The sequence below is a fragment of the Pinus tabuliformis genome, chromosome 8 (assembly GCF_031772625.1).
Source record: "Pinus tabuliformis cultivar Carrire ecotype Pingquan chromosome 8, CPIR1, whole genome shotgun sequence".
NCBI classification, from domain to species: domain Eukaryota; kingdom Viridiplantae; phylum Streptophyta; class Pinopsida; order Pinales; family Pinaceae; genus Pinus; species Pinus tabuliformis.
The window spans coordinates 1,075,733,433-1,075,750,143 of NC_142294.1; the positions used below are offsets into that span (position 1 = coordinate 1,075,733,433).

The following is a 16,711-nucleotide window of genomic DNA, read 5'->3' on the forward strand; positions in this document are numbered from 1 at the left end:
TCTATAAGACAATCATTATCAGATCTATGACAACTAGGATAAGAAAGAAGATGTTTTGGATCAGTAACTTGTTCTTCTTCAATCAACGAGCTATGGGCTTGAACATCACAATCATTCCATGCGGTGATCCTTTGCATCATCTCTTCTACTGCACTTACCAAAATTTCAAGCTTTACCTCTAGAGATTTCGATTCCTCCGGATCTATGTTTTTCATCTCTTCTTCCTTCAACCTTGCCCTTCGGATCAGCAGATAAGCCTCTACATTTACTGCCCTGTTCTGCATCGCTTCAAGTGTTGCGATATTCCTTTCTCTCAACTGAAACTCCATTTTTGGATCAAAGGCACCCGAATAATGCAAGAGAGAAGATCTAGGAGGAGGCCTTATATCAACTAGCATCGAATAATAAACTTGGTTAAATTTGGCAGAAAACTATTGTACTGTCTCCCCTGGCATTCTTTTCAGCTAGTTATACTCTTCTATAATCAAGAAAATGTTTTTTCCAATCATCCACCTATCGAGAAAAACTTTGACGAACTGCCGAAAATCTGAGATGCTCACATCAGGCAGGGCTTTGAACCAACTCTTCACTTTATCTTGCAAAGAAAGAGCAAAAAGCCTAATACTAACATCCTCTTCATCAACTTAAAAAATGTCAAGAAAAGACTCAAAATTCTACACATGTTGCTCAGCGTTGACATTCTTACTTTCACCATCAAACCTCGGCAAGTATAGATCATAGTTTTTGGGGAAAGCATGAAGAACAGAAGGTAAAACAAGAGGTTTATACCTATCTGGGACTATAAAAGGTTTAGGAGTATATACAAGAGCTACAAGATCAGTTTTGTTTTCTTTAGGTTCATTACTTTGAAGAGGGTCATCAAAAGATTCAGAAGAAGGGTCTTGATCAAGCTCGAAGGCATGCAAATAATTGGGATTCACAATCTTCAAAGGGAAAGAATCAACTGCAGGCATGGGATCTTTTCTCAAGCATCGTATACTTTGTAAAGCCTTGTTAACATTGTCAAGAAAAGTGAAGACATAATTTACAACAAAGAACAAAATGTCTTGGATGAAATTCCAACTTGAATACCTGATCTGTCCATATTGTCCTTTCATGTTTCTGCTGGTCAGGATCATCCTCCAGTGGAGTCTTTAGATCTGATCTTAAAACTAATTTAGAGTCACCAGGTGAATGATTTCAGCCTTGCCAGTGTCTGATCGTTGTCCAACATCAACCATCAGATCTGAACTTGATACATGTACTGGGGTGATCGTTTAGATCAGATGTTTAGTTTATAAACTAGACCAGAGATTGACTGAAGTATCTTTTATCTACTTGCGCTAATGCAAAGCAAAAGAATTTCGAAGGCTACCTGGCTAATCTTCAGGCTCCATCTATAGTCTACAAAGCCAAACAATGAAAATAAACTTTCTTCCCCAGTATGGTCGCCACTATGTTAGAGCCTAGATTTGCCTCAGGCTGAAAAGACAAGGTTCTAGGTCCATATCAAACCATGCTCAGCCTCATAGATAGCCCTACGAGGATAGGAGAGGGCTCTCTTCGGGTCGATCTCGAGAAAAGATACTCGATGGGGCTCGAGATGATTGTAATAAAAGCTAATATTAGGCTAGGTATTACGTACAAGGGTTTGTTGTGAGTTTTTGAGGGTTTTGTGTTGAAAACAGGGAAAGGCAAATTGGTCTCGGGGATGAGGCACAGTTTCTGTAAAGTTCTGATTGGGGCAAGGGAGGTGTCATGCGGAAAGAGTCAATTTTGCGAACAAAACCGACCTCCCTAGAAACTAAGAGTTTTCTAGTGACAAACAAAACAATCAAGCACTATCTTTCCCTAAATATGCATTTAAAATAAAAGCAACCAGGTGTTTAAGGCTTACCTTTAGTCCAACGCTGTTTGTAGCAGCCAAGCCTCTCCGATCCAAATGAGCTCCTTCTCCTTGAAGCCTGCATTCACTAACAAGCAAACGATTACATAGCACCTGAATAACTCATATAATAAAACATATTCATCATAAAGACCAAGGAGTTTATGAAACAAATTATATATAACAACTTGTTCAGAAAAATGAACTTAATTGTATTAATTGGAAACAAAAGAAACCTTACAACCAATGCCTTGGTGTTGTGTAGGTCCCTCCCAGGGTCCACCAAGAGTTCTCCTCTACTTTGATTAGCTCACCCACTTCCAAATGAAGCTAAGAAAGGATTGGAATCTCTCCTCTCAAGCTCTATAAGGGAGTCTTAATTTCAGCAGCATCTACCCTTAGGAATGTTCAGCTTTCAACCTCCCCTCCCTCTGGCCCAATGCATGTATTTATAATGCTTTGGAGGAAGTTAATCAGGTCCACCATCAATGGGATAAGCCCCTCTTTCAAAGGGATAGCTCCCCTCTTCCTGGGATAAGTTCCTCTTTCATTGGGATGCATGAACCATCTGGAGGCGCTCAATCCACATCAAACCATCTTCTAGAATGCTCTAGAATCGACCACAAGTAAGTTTTTTGAAGTAAAATTTGCGCATTTTGACCTTTACAAGAGTACGCACCCACCCCTTTACAGACAGAGCGTACAAGTACGCAGGTATTATGTACTTGAGGTGCGTACACGCAGGTAAGAGTAAGAGAAACTGCGTAACCAGAGTTGTATTGATTTTTAAAGACTTTCTCTCTTTTTGGAGTTTGACATGAGGAGCAGAGGTATAAGACTTGCCAAGGAGGACAGCATGGTTATTGATGGAGCCATACTGACTGCAAATAGTCATGGTGACAAAATTTAGTGTAACAGATTGCCCCCTAAAGTGCGAAGTCTGTAGTAGATTAGGGTTTTATATCATCTAGGAAGGGTGAAGCACTTTATCATTTCCAGGATCATCTTGTGGAGAGCCTAGTTGGAAACTGCAAATATTCAACACAAAATACATATATGAGATCATATCATCGCTGAGGTAGGCATTCCCATACTCAGATCAAAAACTTAACTAACAAACTAACTACTGCTCTGATACAGGAATGATTTCGCAGTACACCATAATCATAGACTCATGTAGACACGGTATGGACACAACCATCTGTTTATAATTAGTCTACTATATAATGAATACAAAACTCCTCGCAGCCTGGATGGCGGAAACTAGATCCAGGGTCTTCATTTCTGCTTCTCGAAATAGTACGATTCTATCCATGCGAATAAATGAGTTGATGTCGAACATGGTAGAAACCACTTGATTACCAGTCAATGATGTAAACTGTTAACAAGTGTGAGAGAGACCACCAGTGATGTCAATGGTTCTCAAAGTACCTAGTACAATCCATGAGATGCGAATGAATGTGTTGATGTCGAACATGTCACGGAATCCTTCGATCGAAAGTCAATGATGTAAACTGTTGTCAAAGTCGAGAAACCTGCCATTGAGGCATGCAGATTTCAAGGTACTGACGATTCCTAGATCATCTTTCTAGATAATGTGCTGATGTCGATAGAAAGCGATCCGTTGCAGGCAAGCCCACAACACGAAATCATAGATCAAGTTGAAGAAATGTAGCTGTAAGGACTGACTCAAGGATGGTCAAGATGGATGATAGATATTTTGCAGATGAATGGTTTATTTGCAATGACCTCTTGAACACATAACGACACACAGATGGCTTGGTGACAATTGACCCAAAGTTAATACCCGGAGACCGGCTGAAGACTTTCAATGTGGTTTGATCAACTGTTAGGCAAAGGATTTCCCAACCTAGATGAATGAAAAGTGTCGTGTTCAAGAGTGGTGATAAGGTTTTTCCGAGACAAAGGATAACAAATAGGCTCATTTTTCTCTCTTTTCCCCCACCATTTCTGGCAAGTACCTCTTTATTTTTTACAAGCTTGAGGAGGATAACATTTGCTTGATTATAAGCTCATCCTTCGGATGAGTCCAACTTAGTTTAGATTCAAACCCTAAGAAGGAGTGGTCCGTTCCTGTTTGTAATCGAACAGGTCCTTTACTGTGAATTTTTAACGAGTCCAGTATAGGAGAAACTCGGCGTTTTTCAATTTTAGAGAGTTTGAAAAACTTAAGAAGACTCCAGGGTTGACCTTTTTCGTAAATTTGTGTCTCCCAAGCCCGAAAAAGTATAAAATAATACTTGAGAGAACCGCTTGATCTTTACGACCAAGGAGTACTTTCATGATTAGTGTCTCTGATCTGAAAAGTAAAAAAGCGATCAAGGACACGTCGTTTTATTTCCAATATCGAATTTGAAACGACAAAAATCCGACAATCTTTTCATGTTTTTACGGTCAGAAAAGGGCTGTAAGAGGACTATCTTTTAATTCTGTTTTAACGAGTGTAGAAGAAACGCTCGGCAATCTTTTCATGTTTTAGGAGTCAGAAAAGGGCTTAAAGATGACTCTGATGTTTTTGTTTGTAAAAAATGACAATTTTCCCTGAAAATCCTTTATCCTGCACAAAAACCAACACATTACTCATACCTATTGAAGATAGATAAAAATACTTTGAAAAATACCTTTTCACGGTGAAAAATAAACAAATTTACCATTTATTTACCCAAAAAACCTATAAAAAGGGCTTTTACCAATTCATTTTTACCATTTTACTGTTGAGGAGAGAAAAAGGGCTTTTGGCAAGAAACTTCTCGTGGACATTGCGGAGAATCCGACCGTCGAAACCGAACGCCGTCTCTTCCAGGTAATTTTCAACATCCTCCTCTTCAATTTCATCTGTTTAAAATTCTTTTTAGGCCCCAGATTTCATTTTTTGGAGGCCTTGGGGTTTCAAAGACCGCCTCTCGGGGTACGCAGGCACCACACTAGGGACCCGCGTACCCCGACATTTTCTTAGTTGGAGAAATGTCGGGAGTACGCACCTTGCCTTCAGGGACCCTGCATACCAACACTCTGTTCCTAAAGGCGGGGTGCGTACTTCGCGCAACAAGCTTTTAAACCCCAAATTCTCCAAAATGGACCAATTTTTTTTTATTTTACGGACTCTAATGGATGTTTTATGGTGTGTAGATTGTTCACCATGCTTGATTGGTGCGAGAGAGAGCACGGAGATGTTGATTTGGCCGCCATTAATCATCAACCGTCAATTGATGCTTTGAAGGCATGCGACCTTTATAAATACTGGGCCATACCTGGCATGAGGGCCCAAGTGAGCTTTCTAGAGTGGCTGGTAGAAAGATGGAACGTTCAGGACCAGTGTTTTTATATTGGAGGCAACCAGCTCGAGATGGAGCCCGCAGATATCTACTTTCTCACTGGTTTTCCCAATAGAGGCGAACACTTGACTCTGTTCGGGACTAGGCTGGGTGGCCAGTCCATCGCTAGTCTCCGACTAGAGTGGTGTAACACTTAGTCTCAGGAGAAGGGGATAGAGATCAAAACTATATCCCATCCTGAACTTAAGGTAATTGCCTTTACAGTTACCAGACATTGCGGGGTTGTTGCTTTACACATTGCCACTGGATCCCAGATGCAGATGGCGATTGATTGCTATCGAGGTACCATTTTCAACTGGTGTGATGCTGTGTTGGCAAATATAAAAGGCCAACTAACTAGAACCAAAAACGGACAGCTAAAGACCTTTGGTTATGGGCCTTTAGTTGTGAGTTTTGGCTTAGAGAGGGTTCCGATGCTGATCCCACAGCAGCTCACTGTTGGGGCTGGGCTTCCTCGAGAGCCCAAATTGATGCGATGGGTTGCGGTTATGGCCCGTCATCCTGATGAGGGAACGAAGGTTGTCCGATTTACTCCGGAGTACTTTCACTGGTTAGAAGACCAGGTCTTTTCTATACAGGATTTTCCTTATGCCGGAGTTGATTTTCGTGGAGATCCGGACATGGTTCTTCCACCGGGAGAACAATGGGATGATACAGGTAACTTCATTTTTCACAAGTCTTTCAAACTATCTATATTTTTTTGTTTTATATCGTCTCAAAACTGATAGTAATAATTTTCAAATTGCAGATGTAGGCCCACGACGTCCAACCAATCTCCGGCCTTACGAGAGGAGACTACCAGTTGCAGCGGCACCGGCCCCACAGGGTGAGGCCACAGAGACTTTGGTTGAGTTGGAAAGTGACCTAGAGCGTCTTACAATAGATATACCAGAGACTACCATAGATGACATTCCAATTCGGCTTCAGCGATATGTAGTCGGGGTCCCAGGACCTTTTAGGAGGTTCTTGTGTAGGGTGGCCCGTGAAGTGGTGTCATATAGAGATCATCACCAATGATTGGATGGTCGTTTTGTAGACACATGTGACATTTTGGTTTTTTGTACTTATCATTTTTGTCGATCATAAGGTTTTTTTCAACCTATGATCAAAGACGATGTATTTTTTGACACACCCCTATATATATATCATTATTACCGGCTTATCTTGTAAATCATGTTATGGAATGGTTTTAAATTTACATGTATGATTATTACAAATGTCTATTTAACATTCGAGAAGCAATTGCATCTGCTAATGTATTTAAAGACCTTGGAATATGCTGATATTCAATGTAATCAAACTCACGTTCCAAGAGACGCACTCTCAAAAATAACCTTAATAACACTGGATTTCTAATGGCATACACTCTATTAAGCTGTAATACAACGAGTTCAGAATCTAACCTCACTATCAAACTCTGAATCCCAAATGAAATAGATTCAGACAATAACTCAATCACTGCACTGTACTCGACAATGTTGTTTGTTGTTTGACCGAGGCTTACCCCATGCATAGAAACTAACTCGTAAGAGGGCGAATAGATAACCCAAGCTGCGGAAGAGATATTCCGTGTACTACGACAAGCACCATCAGCGAAACCAATGTATGTTTGGAGAGGCATCGACATCTGCACCATCAAGAGAAAAACCAAGATAAGCAGAAATAACGACGAAAAAACACTCTCTAAGCTAACACACTGTCTAAACTAACAAACACACCAGCTAGAAAGAAAAATTAACCTAACTAAAAATCTCCATACCCATCTTTTAGGCATAATACCTCTTTAGGTAAAGTCCATTTCTGGGTTTACCCAAAGAGTCCCCGTCAAAGTCTACCAGCTCATAGGCCACTTTTGCTAGCTTTCGCTTGACAATATAGGGCCCATGCCACATAGGAACGAATTTTCCAGCACCTAATTTATCATTAGCTTGATCATATAATAACACTAGGTCTCCTTCCGAAAAATTTCGAGGGGTCACATTTCGATCATACTGAGCTTTCATACATTTTGTGTGAGTCTTGATTGCCAATGCAGCATCACGTCGATTCTCATCTAATTGAGCTAAGTATAATAAACGCTTTTCCTCTTCGGAAGTAGCTGGAAGTAACTCGATGGCCATTTGCAGTGACGGGATTTCGCATTCAATGGGTAGCACAGCTTCCAAACCATAAACTAGTTGGAAAGGAGTGAACCCTGTTGATGTTTTCACTGAGGTTCGGTACGCCCAAAGCGCTGAAAATAACATGTTGTGCCAATTCGACCGATGAATACCAATGATTCGTCGGATCATGATAACTAAAAATTTGTTGATGTACAAAACCAGACCATTCGCTTGTGGATAATAAGGAGTTGAACTATCGTGACGCAAACCAAGCTGGCCTGTAAGTTCTGTCATCATAACATTTCGAAAATGGCGCCCATGGTCAGTGATTATCACTTGTGGGACACAAAACCTAGCAATTATATGATTGAACGTGAAAATTGCAGCTGTCTTGCCGTCTACCTCGAATGTAGGCATTGCCTCGGCGCACTTAGTAAAATAATCTACCGCAAGGATGATATACGCATGCCCCCCGGCCGAGTGAGGGTTACATGTAATAAAATCGATACCCCATTTGGAAAAAGGACCAACGACAATTATAGGGTGGAGAGGACCAGGTGGAGCGCGCATCTTTCGATCAAACACTTGACAGTTGTGGCATTTTCGGACCGCAGTAATACAATCTTTAAACAAGGACGGCTAGAAGTAGCTAGCGCGTAATATCTTTTGGGCTGTGGCATACCCAGACATATGACCGCCACATGCTCCAGAGTGACAGTCATTGAGAACCCTTTCAGCCTCTTCATGTGTTAAGCAACGTCGAAAAACCAAGTCCGCCCCACGGCGATAAAGAGTATCTCCAATAATATTGTACTGTTGGGACTGGAATCGAATTTTCCGACGTTCCGACTTTGAAACTTCGGGCCGAAAGGATTGGGTCTGGAGATAGACAATGATATCCCCATACCACAGATCTAAAGTGCTGATTAGAAACAAAGATTCGTCCGCAATGGGCTCCTCTGCCACAGTTTCCGTGTCAGCACGCGGGAAGTCACACATTAACTCTACAAAAACTAAAGATTTCTTAGACTTAGATTTCTCAAACTCCAAGTCGAACTCCTGCAGGATAACGATCCATTTAGAGTACTTGCCCCCTAGCAATTGTTTGGTAAAAATGTAGATCATAGGGTTGCAATCCGAAATGACTGTAGTTTTACGGAGTAGAATGTAATGACGAAAACGTTGGACAGCTTGAACGGCTTCCAATGCCAATTTCTCCACATGTGAATATTTTAGCTCAGTGGGATTTAACGTCCAACTAAGGTAATATATCACATGTTCCATTCCGAATTCGTCTTCCTGAACTAAGACCATTCCAATGGTGGAATGAGCGGCGGTCAGGTACAAAACGTAATCCTGGCTGTAGTTGGGAGGATGCAACAACGGTGCATGGGTCAACGCGTGTTTGAGTGCATCAAAATATTTCTGAGCTATCTCATCGCAAGAGAATTGAGCGTTCTGTTTCAACAACCGTGTAAAACCCTTTGTAACCTCGGCGTAGTTAGGAATGAATCGTCGTAAAAAGTTTTCTTTCCCCTGCAAACTTTGGAGTTGGTGAAGACTCGAAGGAGGAGGCAATTTGATGATAGCTTCGACCTTTGAGGGATCGACGCGAATGCCAGCTTTCGAAACTACAAATCCCAGTAATCGACTCGTTTCTATACAGAAGACACATTTGTGTGGGTTCAACCGAATATGTTAATTCCTACACCTCATGAAGATTGCTCGTAAATGGAAAAGGTGATCAGCTCGATGTAATGAATGAGCAGGAAAATCATCGAGATACGGTTGCACAATGTGTTTGATGTCATGAAACGCATAAGACATCGCCCTTTGAAAAGTTTCTCCGGCATTCTTGAGCCCAAAAGGTAATTTGCAATAAGCAAATTTCCCCCATGGACAAATGAAAGCCGTTTTTGGTTGATCGTAAGGTAGAATGTTGATTTGATTGTAACCGAAAAAACCGTCCATAAAGGAAAATATTTCGCTGCTGGCACAATCATCAATTATTTGATCGATATAGGGAGTTGGGTAGTTGTCTTTTGGACAAGCTTGATTAATGTTTCTATAATCGATGCATATTCTTATTGTTCCCTGTTTTTTGTTAACCGGAACAATATTCGATACCCAATCCATTAATGGGATTGGATAAATGAAACCTGCTTTCAACAGTGTCTCAACTTCTGCTTTAATTGCAACCGCTTTTCATGGGTGAATCTGACGCAAACGTTGCCGGACGGGTTTAGTGTCCGGGTAAGTCTTGATCTCATGAACAACAATTGCGGGATCAATTCCTAGCATTTCCTCATAGGACCAGGCAAACACGTCGCGAAATTCTTGAAATAGGGCCTTGTATGTCTGAATTTCGTCATCTGTACACGAGGCACCTATATGAATGTTTTCAACAATTGCAGGCTTAACCGAAATGTCAATGAGAATAGTTCGAGAGATATTTCCCAAATTCAGCTCTGAATCAGGATGTTTCATGGGATTCTGAGCTTCCTTGACATATTCAGCTGTAAAGATTGATGAGAAATCATTTTCAAAACGATCATCCTCAAGTAAAAACGAAGATCTGTGATGGAGATCTTCCCATGGTAAATCGTCTACACACAGGATTTCATGAAGTTGCTCGTCAGATGAAACAACTTCGGGAAATGCTATTAACTCCGAGGTTGATGTGAAAGGTGATTCCTCACGGACCACATTCATTTGGTCGATTTTGGTTGAACGCGGGTCGGTAAAAGACTGCACGGCTTCATAGGCAATTTCATATGGACTCAAAGGCATATCATCACCAAATGAGTCTATCTCAGATTCAGAAGGAACAATCCAAGGATCATCATAAACAATGGTGTCTGATGTTATCATATGAATGGATGCGAACGAAGACAATGCATTGATTGGAGGAAAAGGAAAAGTTCCCAGTAAACCGGCATCTTTAACTAATCCTACTCCAACATCCTTATATGGGATAGTCGTTTTACCGACATGCTGAATACTCTCTGAAGAGGCTGGGTCGGATGAAAAGTAAGCCAGCTGGTCTATTGTTACGATCTTTCCATTATGTGGGAACTTTATTATTCGGAAGACCGACGAAACGACCGTTGTCATAGCGTAAGACCAGCTTCGACCCAAAAGAAGGTTGTAGTCTAGAGGGGCATCAACCACCTCCACATCTAGACTAACGGTTTTTCCTTCGACCCCTATAGGCAAATCCTGTAGAATGCCAAAAGGATGAAACCCACGACCATCAAAGGCCTTAAGCATTGTCGGGGATTGATTTAGTGAAGGAGAACCAAGTGATCTCCAACACTGTATCGACATAATACACGTCGAAGCTCCCTCATCAATTACAGTCTGATGAATAGGCCTGTTTTTGACTATCACTGGGATCTAGAAAGCCATTTGATGAGGTAAACGCAGTGTACTATTTTCTAGATCAAAGATTATTAGGTTCGGGTCCTGAACATCAACAGCTCCTATAGCCGACAAAAGTAATTTTCGCTGTGTTGGGCATGATTGCAGCACTTCCAAAGCCGACATTGCTGAGGGTGAAACAGCTAAGTCCTCAACAATGTTATAATTCTGGGCCGCTCTTGCATGTGGATTGAAAGCAGACTTTCGAAGTATACCCTTGGCGGGCGGTTTGATTACTAAGTCTGGATTAGGCTTCTCTATTACAAAATGAAATCTCATTATATAGGATTTATTAGGGTCATTACAGAGAAAACTAACATAAGTGGAGAGCTGAGTCAGAAGGTATGACATGGACTCTGTAGAGTGAATCCCCTAATCTTGTAGAGTGAATCCCATCATATTACAGAATGAAATAGAAGTATAAAGGATTTATTAGAGACATTACAAAGAACGCTATCACAGTGGAGAGCTGCTTCACAAGGCAGGACATGGATTCTGCTTATTCACCACAGAAACTCTTGTTGTTGAAGATGAGAAGCAGCACAAAAGTAAGTCATTCCACAACTACTACAAACTTACAACAATATTAACATCCTGCAAATATTCTCATCTATGAGGAGCTTTGGGGGCCTATAGATTACAAGAGAATAGCAGAAATTCTTCACTAAACATGTTAGTAGCGTACTGATCATCTTGGCAGTTGGAGACAGAACTGAAACCCAGCAGGGGCTTTCTTGTCATAATTGTGAGTACAAAATTTGACTGTCATTTTCTGCATCTTTCTATTTATATAGATTGTTTGAAATGTCTCCTGCACCAGAGGTTCCAATCTCCAAAGCTGTCCAAAAACAGTAGCTGCCACAAGAGATCGCCATGTTAGGGGTTAGTATCTTGAAATTAAGTGAAAATTTATGTCTTAAGATTAAGTAATAGCATTAGATATTGCCAGGGTTGTACATACTCCTTTACCACCACCTGACATCTCTTCACCCAGCAACAACTTTGAAAATATTTCTTTCATCATTTCAACTTCTGCAAACATAAAGCAGTAGAGTCATTAAGGCAAACAAGTTTACTTGCCTGAAATTAGACATACCATCAGGCCAAACAATATGCAGTTACTCATTTGTCACCAAAAATTCAGTGCCTCTGGTTGGTATAGAAAATGGTCAAAATAAAGGGACAGCAGTTCATGGTTAAGCGGTCAAAGCAACCAGACAGCTAAAATTCCACACAAGGCATATCAATACTATCCAAATACACCTCAAAGTGACAAACTTGAAAACGTATTGTCCATCCCAAGGGACTTGATGAGCAAAGGTGAAGAGTTAATATTTACCAACCAAATAAAAATATAAAATGAGCCAATCTTTGACGAAAAACTGACCACACAGCATACGGAGTAAAGACATAATTAAAACTTAGAGCAAATCTCTGAGACACGTCATAGGGGAAAAGTATACAGCAGAACCAGAGGCACAGACAAACTGCATAAGATCAGTTTCATTGAAATATATGCATATAGAGCATACGCAAAATACCCTGCAAATAGTTCCAGTGCAAGATAGCCATATGAAATGGTGACAAAATGCATTGAGAGGGATTTCAGGGCAGAGGATGCATATAGATCTCGGATAAATTGCATTACAAACAGTTATAGAAAAAATTATTTGCATTTAAGATGTTTCCATTGCAAGATTTGCAGCAAGTTATTCACTGACTGAACGGAAATCAGTTGGAGAACAAGTTATGCAGAATAAACTTAGAACGGAAAACAGTTGCAGAACAAGGTATGCAGAAAAATTAGGCAAAACTCATATCTAAGGGGGGTATGCGCACGGGCTCGCAAAATGGATGAGAGAGAGCTTCATCTCAAGATATGCAGTTGGACAATAGTTAAACTACATCAGATGGCTTGTTCTCTTCAACATGGCTGTTATTGTGTACCCTAGAGCCATCAAGCCTCCAAGCAGACGAACACTAACTTCAAATGCAATATTTGGAGATATGATAAATGGATTATCAGCAACCCATTCCTCAAACATAAGACTGTACTTTCCATCCCTATTCCTCATCCGCAAGTAAGACTGACAAGTCTCTGGATCTTCCCCAGGGGGCAGTAGATAAATGTCATAACTTTCTTCAGTTCTCTCTGTATGATCTCTGCACAATATTTCTTTAATTTGGTCTACTGTGGACTGCACCTTTGCTCTGTAAGTTGCAGGTCCATTTCCTACATTTGTCACAGTTCTTTTCACAGTCACAGACCCTTTCAGGTCTGAGACACTGATAGAAGGATAGTTGAGGTCATATATCTTAGGTTCACCTGCTGGACAAGAGAATACCTTCCCTGTTATGGCCTTAATCTGGGTTGAATTGTAGTTCAAGCTGCAGAGGAAGCTATTGTAGTCTCTGGTTGATATAGATCATAGACTAGGCCAGGATCTGCAGCCCCATTTGGATTAACATGACCCGCGCCATAGTTGAAAGGACCTGCTGTTTGCAGGGACGAATCCTTAATTCTGCCCTTGGTGTTGTCTGTTATTTTAGCTGAAAGAAAATAATGTGCACAGTCAAAGGGAGAGTAACTGAGCATATATATGTTTGTTTGGCAATCTGTGTTTTAACAAAATGGGGTTTGCCTTCCTAAATCTCCCCTGCTTAAAATGACTAAGTCCTTTTATGGTTAGACACGTATACCTGTAGTCATAAGGGCAGACTTGATGGACCCCGGGCTCCAATGAGGCTGTAGTCATTTTAATAAGGCTGCAACACCAGCAACATGTGGAGTGGCCATAGATGTGCCAGAAATTATATTGAAAGGTACATGTCTATTATCAGAGGTAAGATCAGTTATTGGTGCTGCTTCTGAATATGCTGCAAGAATGTTCACCCCTGGAGCTGTGATATCAGGCTGCATTGGAGAAAAAATTAAAAACTTTCTTTGCATGAAATTGCAGTACCTTACAATTGATATATTATGATATAAACACATGTTTCAGGAATTGGATTATAACCTTGAGTATGTCAGGACTAATAGGATTTGGCCCAAGAGAAGAAAAATCTGCCATCACCGGAGCTGGCTTTATATTTAACTGAGTCCTTGAATAAATGGAAGCCACAGGGGACCTGATTGTGCATAATTTAATTTCAATTTATCATGTAAGCTCTTTGACGGACTAAAATCCTTTTTAATCAACCTATTTCAAGAATATTTTGAAATTAGATAAACATTTGTAATGTCAATGAATCTGATCAATAGAATATTTTGAAATGAGATAAACATCTGTAATGTTAATGAATCTGATCGATAGAAATGAGGTAAATTATTTTTGTTTGTTTATCCAATTCAAAAATATTTCTAGAATCTGTAATTAAATTAAGGGGAGCGAAATTTTGTTTCTATGGTTAATTCTAAAATAATATTTTAGATTATAATAAATAAGAGTAACATCACTCTTATCCATCAAATTCAAAATATTCTTAGAATCTGCCATCAAATCTGCAATCAAAATACATGGAATTAAAAACTGCCCTGAAAACCTACCTTGTTGAATTAATGTATTGAAAAACTACTGTTCCAGCAGACGCATTCAAATGTGTTGCAGGCAGTACATGAATGTCTAAATCGATTTCCTGGGGAGTTTGCTTTCCATTGCAGAGAATCATACCTACTCACCCTGCCACACGAACCGCTTCACCTTTCTCAATATTGTCGTTGATACCGCTGAGGCAAGCAACGATCTTTCCTTTAACTTTTCTGGGATCTAGAGCTCCCAGGAAGCACCGCTCTCTGCAATATTATTCTCATTAAAATGAAAACACCCACTGTGTATAATTTCACTGATGGAACTGGTACTCTTTCTTGGAAAAATAATAATAATTGCAAATGAAAATTAACAAGCATGTAGCTCATACCCAGCGGTTTCATTTGTATGTGGAGCTCTGACATTCACCGATGATACAAGAGGGTAGAGTCTGTTCTTTGGCGAGGGTTTTTATGGCGGTTAGTTCGGTGTGTGAAATAATTCCCGTCCAGGGTCTGTCTCTGATATTTGATAAATGATGTCCGCCGGTGCCTGACCAGACCAATTTATATCCCTCAAAACCCTCTTGACAAGATCAAAGTGAACTCCTCCAGTGACAGACACGCGGAGATCCAAGAAAGGGCGTAACCGTTCGCTCAAAGCATAGATACCTTCAATAATCACAATCCTAGATGATGCAATGTCAATATCCCTGTACCCAGTGCGTTTGCTGAGTTTAAAATCATAGACAGGAACCTTCACAGATTTTCCAGCCTTTAAATCATGAATATTTTGAAGCAGAGTATCATAGTCTGTTAACCTGGGATCATCATAATTTCCGTCGATTACTCGGCTGGAATCGTTGTAATTATCCATGGAAATAGAGATGATGTTCGGCATCGCAATCCTTACATGGGACATCATCAAAATGGGTTCTTCATTGGCACTCGAGGACGAACCTATCATCTTACTATCCTGCTTTGGAAATGGATCTTTCAAAACAGCAAGAGTTTGGGAACCTTTGACGATTTTCGCAACCTCTGCTCGATGAGGGCAGTCTCTTGTAAAGTGATCCTCTTCACAAATAAGACATGGATAACGAGGTTTGCGCTTTTCATCATTGGATTCTGACTTTTTAGTTTTCTCCTTTGGAGTTTCGTCTGCTTTATTCTTCTTCTTCCCTTTCTTTTTCCCACCGGATTTTGATTTAGCTGTAGATGAATCTACAGCGTGAATATCGGCGGAAACCTCAGCTGAAGAATCTCCTGTCGGGGAATCAGGCAAGGTTATAATAGGAGAAGAATTCTTGGAAGACTTCTTCTTACTTTTAGTGTTCACCGTACCAATCATACCATTAGCGGCATGAGATCCCGAAGGAGGGGCAACGATTTGATTTGACTTAGGAAGATCTGGGATCTTTTCGTGTAACGTACCTGACTGAGTATAAACTAAGTCAAGGTACTGCGCTTGAGCAATCACTTGCTCCTCAGTAACTACTCCGGCCCTAGCTACGTCTTCAGTAATCTTCGGTAACAATGATTTAACAAAACATTCAGCTAAGATCTGCTCCGGGATAAAAACTTTCACTAACCGCCTTCGACGTCTCCATTCATGAATATGATCGGAAATATAAGTGGACGTCGATTGCTTTAATGAAGTTAGTAACTCCATGCCATTATCATATCTGACCGGAAACTGAAAATGAGTTAAAAACGAGGTAGCTAACTGGCTAAAATTATAAAAAGGGGCCCGTGGTAACTCAATGTACCACTTGGCCGCAAGACCAATGAGAGTGCGCTGGAAAATACGTAAGCGGATCGAATCATCCGAGATGGAATTAGAGGCACACCAGAGGTGGTAAGTCATCACATGATTCGACGGGTCCTCTCCAGACTTACCCTCAAACTTGGGAATGTCACTGGGCAACTTATTCGGCATTGGCGGTCAAAACGGAAGATAATTTATTGGATCGTTCGTTAGGCGCGACAAGTCTGGTAAATCCAAAGTTGCGATAAACGGTAGCTGCCGATTAGGATCCCTAAAACTCTGGGTCATTACACCAGCCCCAGGAGGAGGGTATCCAGGATAACTAGGAATAGGAATCGCGTTCGGGATATTGTATCCTCCTGGAAAACCAGGATTAACTGGACCGTACTGGGGTTGTTGTGGTTGTTGATAAGTGTACCCAGGATACGGTTGATACTGATAAACTAGCTACTGGACAGCAGGACCGAATTGGTACTGTCCCTGGTACGGTTGATAAGTGAATTGTGGTTGACTAGTGACAGCCGTACTTAAACCAGGTTGTCCTACAGGCATCTGAACCGTAGTTTGAATCGTGGATCCAGACGATGGTAAAGATGTCTGAGGAGTAGATACAGGAACAGTAGAAACCGGAGCTGTCGATACTCCAGAAGTAAG

The 16,711-nt window shown here is 40.8% G+C and overlaps 1 protein-coding gene and 1 pseudogene across 3 annotated transcripts; both read right to left on the bottom strand.

Annotated features, from left to right (window-relative positions):
- Positions 1 to 11,721: 11,721 nt before the first annotated feature.
- LOC149239044 (subtilisin-like protease SBT5.4) lies at positions 11,722 to 15,184 on the bottom strand. 3 transcript variants are annotated; one of them, XR_016246432.1, is made up of 5 exons: positions 14,682 to 15,184; positions 14,311 to 14,556; positions 13,781 to 13,892; positions 13,464 to 13,677; positions 11,722 to 11,795 (listed from the first exon to the last, which is right to left on the bottom strand). XR_016246432.1 is itself a non-coding variant. In XM_089373307.1 (4 exons), the coding sequence occupies exons 2-4, from the start codon at positions 14,430 to 14,432 to the stop codon at positions 13,516 to 13,518; spliced, it is 396 nt and encodes a 131-aa protein (XP_089229433.1). In that variant the 5' UTR covers positions 14,433 to 14,556; positions 14,682 to 15,184; the 3' UTR covers positions 13,461 to 13,515. The 3 variants fall into 3 exon arrangements, 1 of the variants encoding a protein (XP_089229433.1); XR_016246431.1 differs by having other exon boundaries at positions 11,722 to 13,313; XM_089373307.1 differs by lacking the exon at positions 11,722 to 11,795 and having other exon boundaries at positions 13,461 to 13,677.
- On the bottom strand, positions 14,771 to 15,190 carry LOC149239045 (inorganic pyrophosphatase TTM2 pseudogene; annotated as a pseudogene).
- Between the last annotated feature and the right edge of the window lie 1,521 nt (positions 15,191 to 16,711).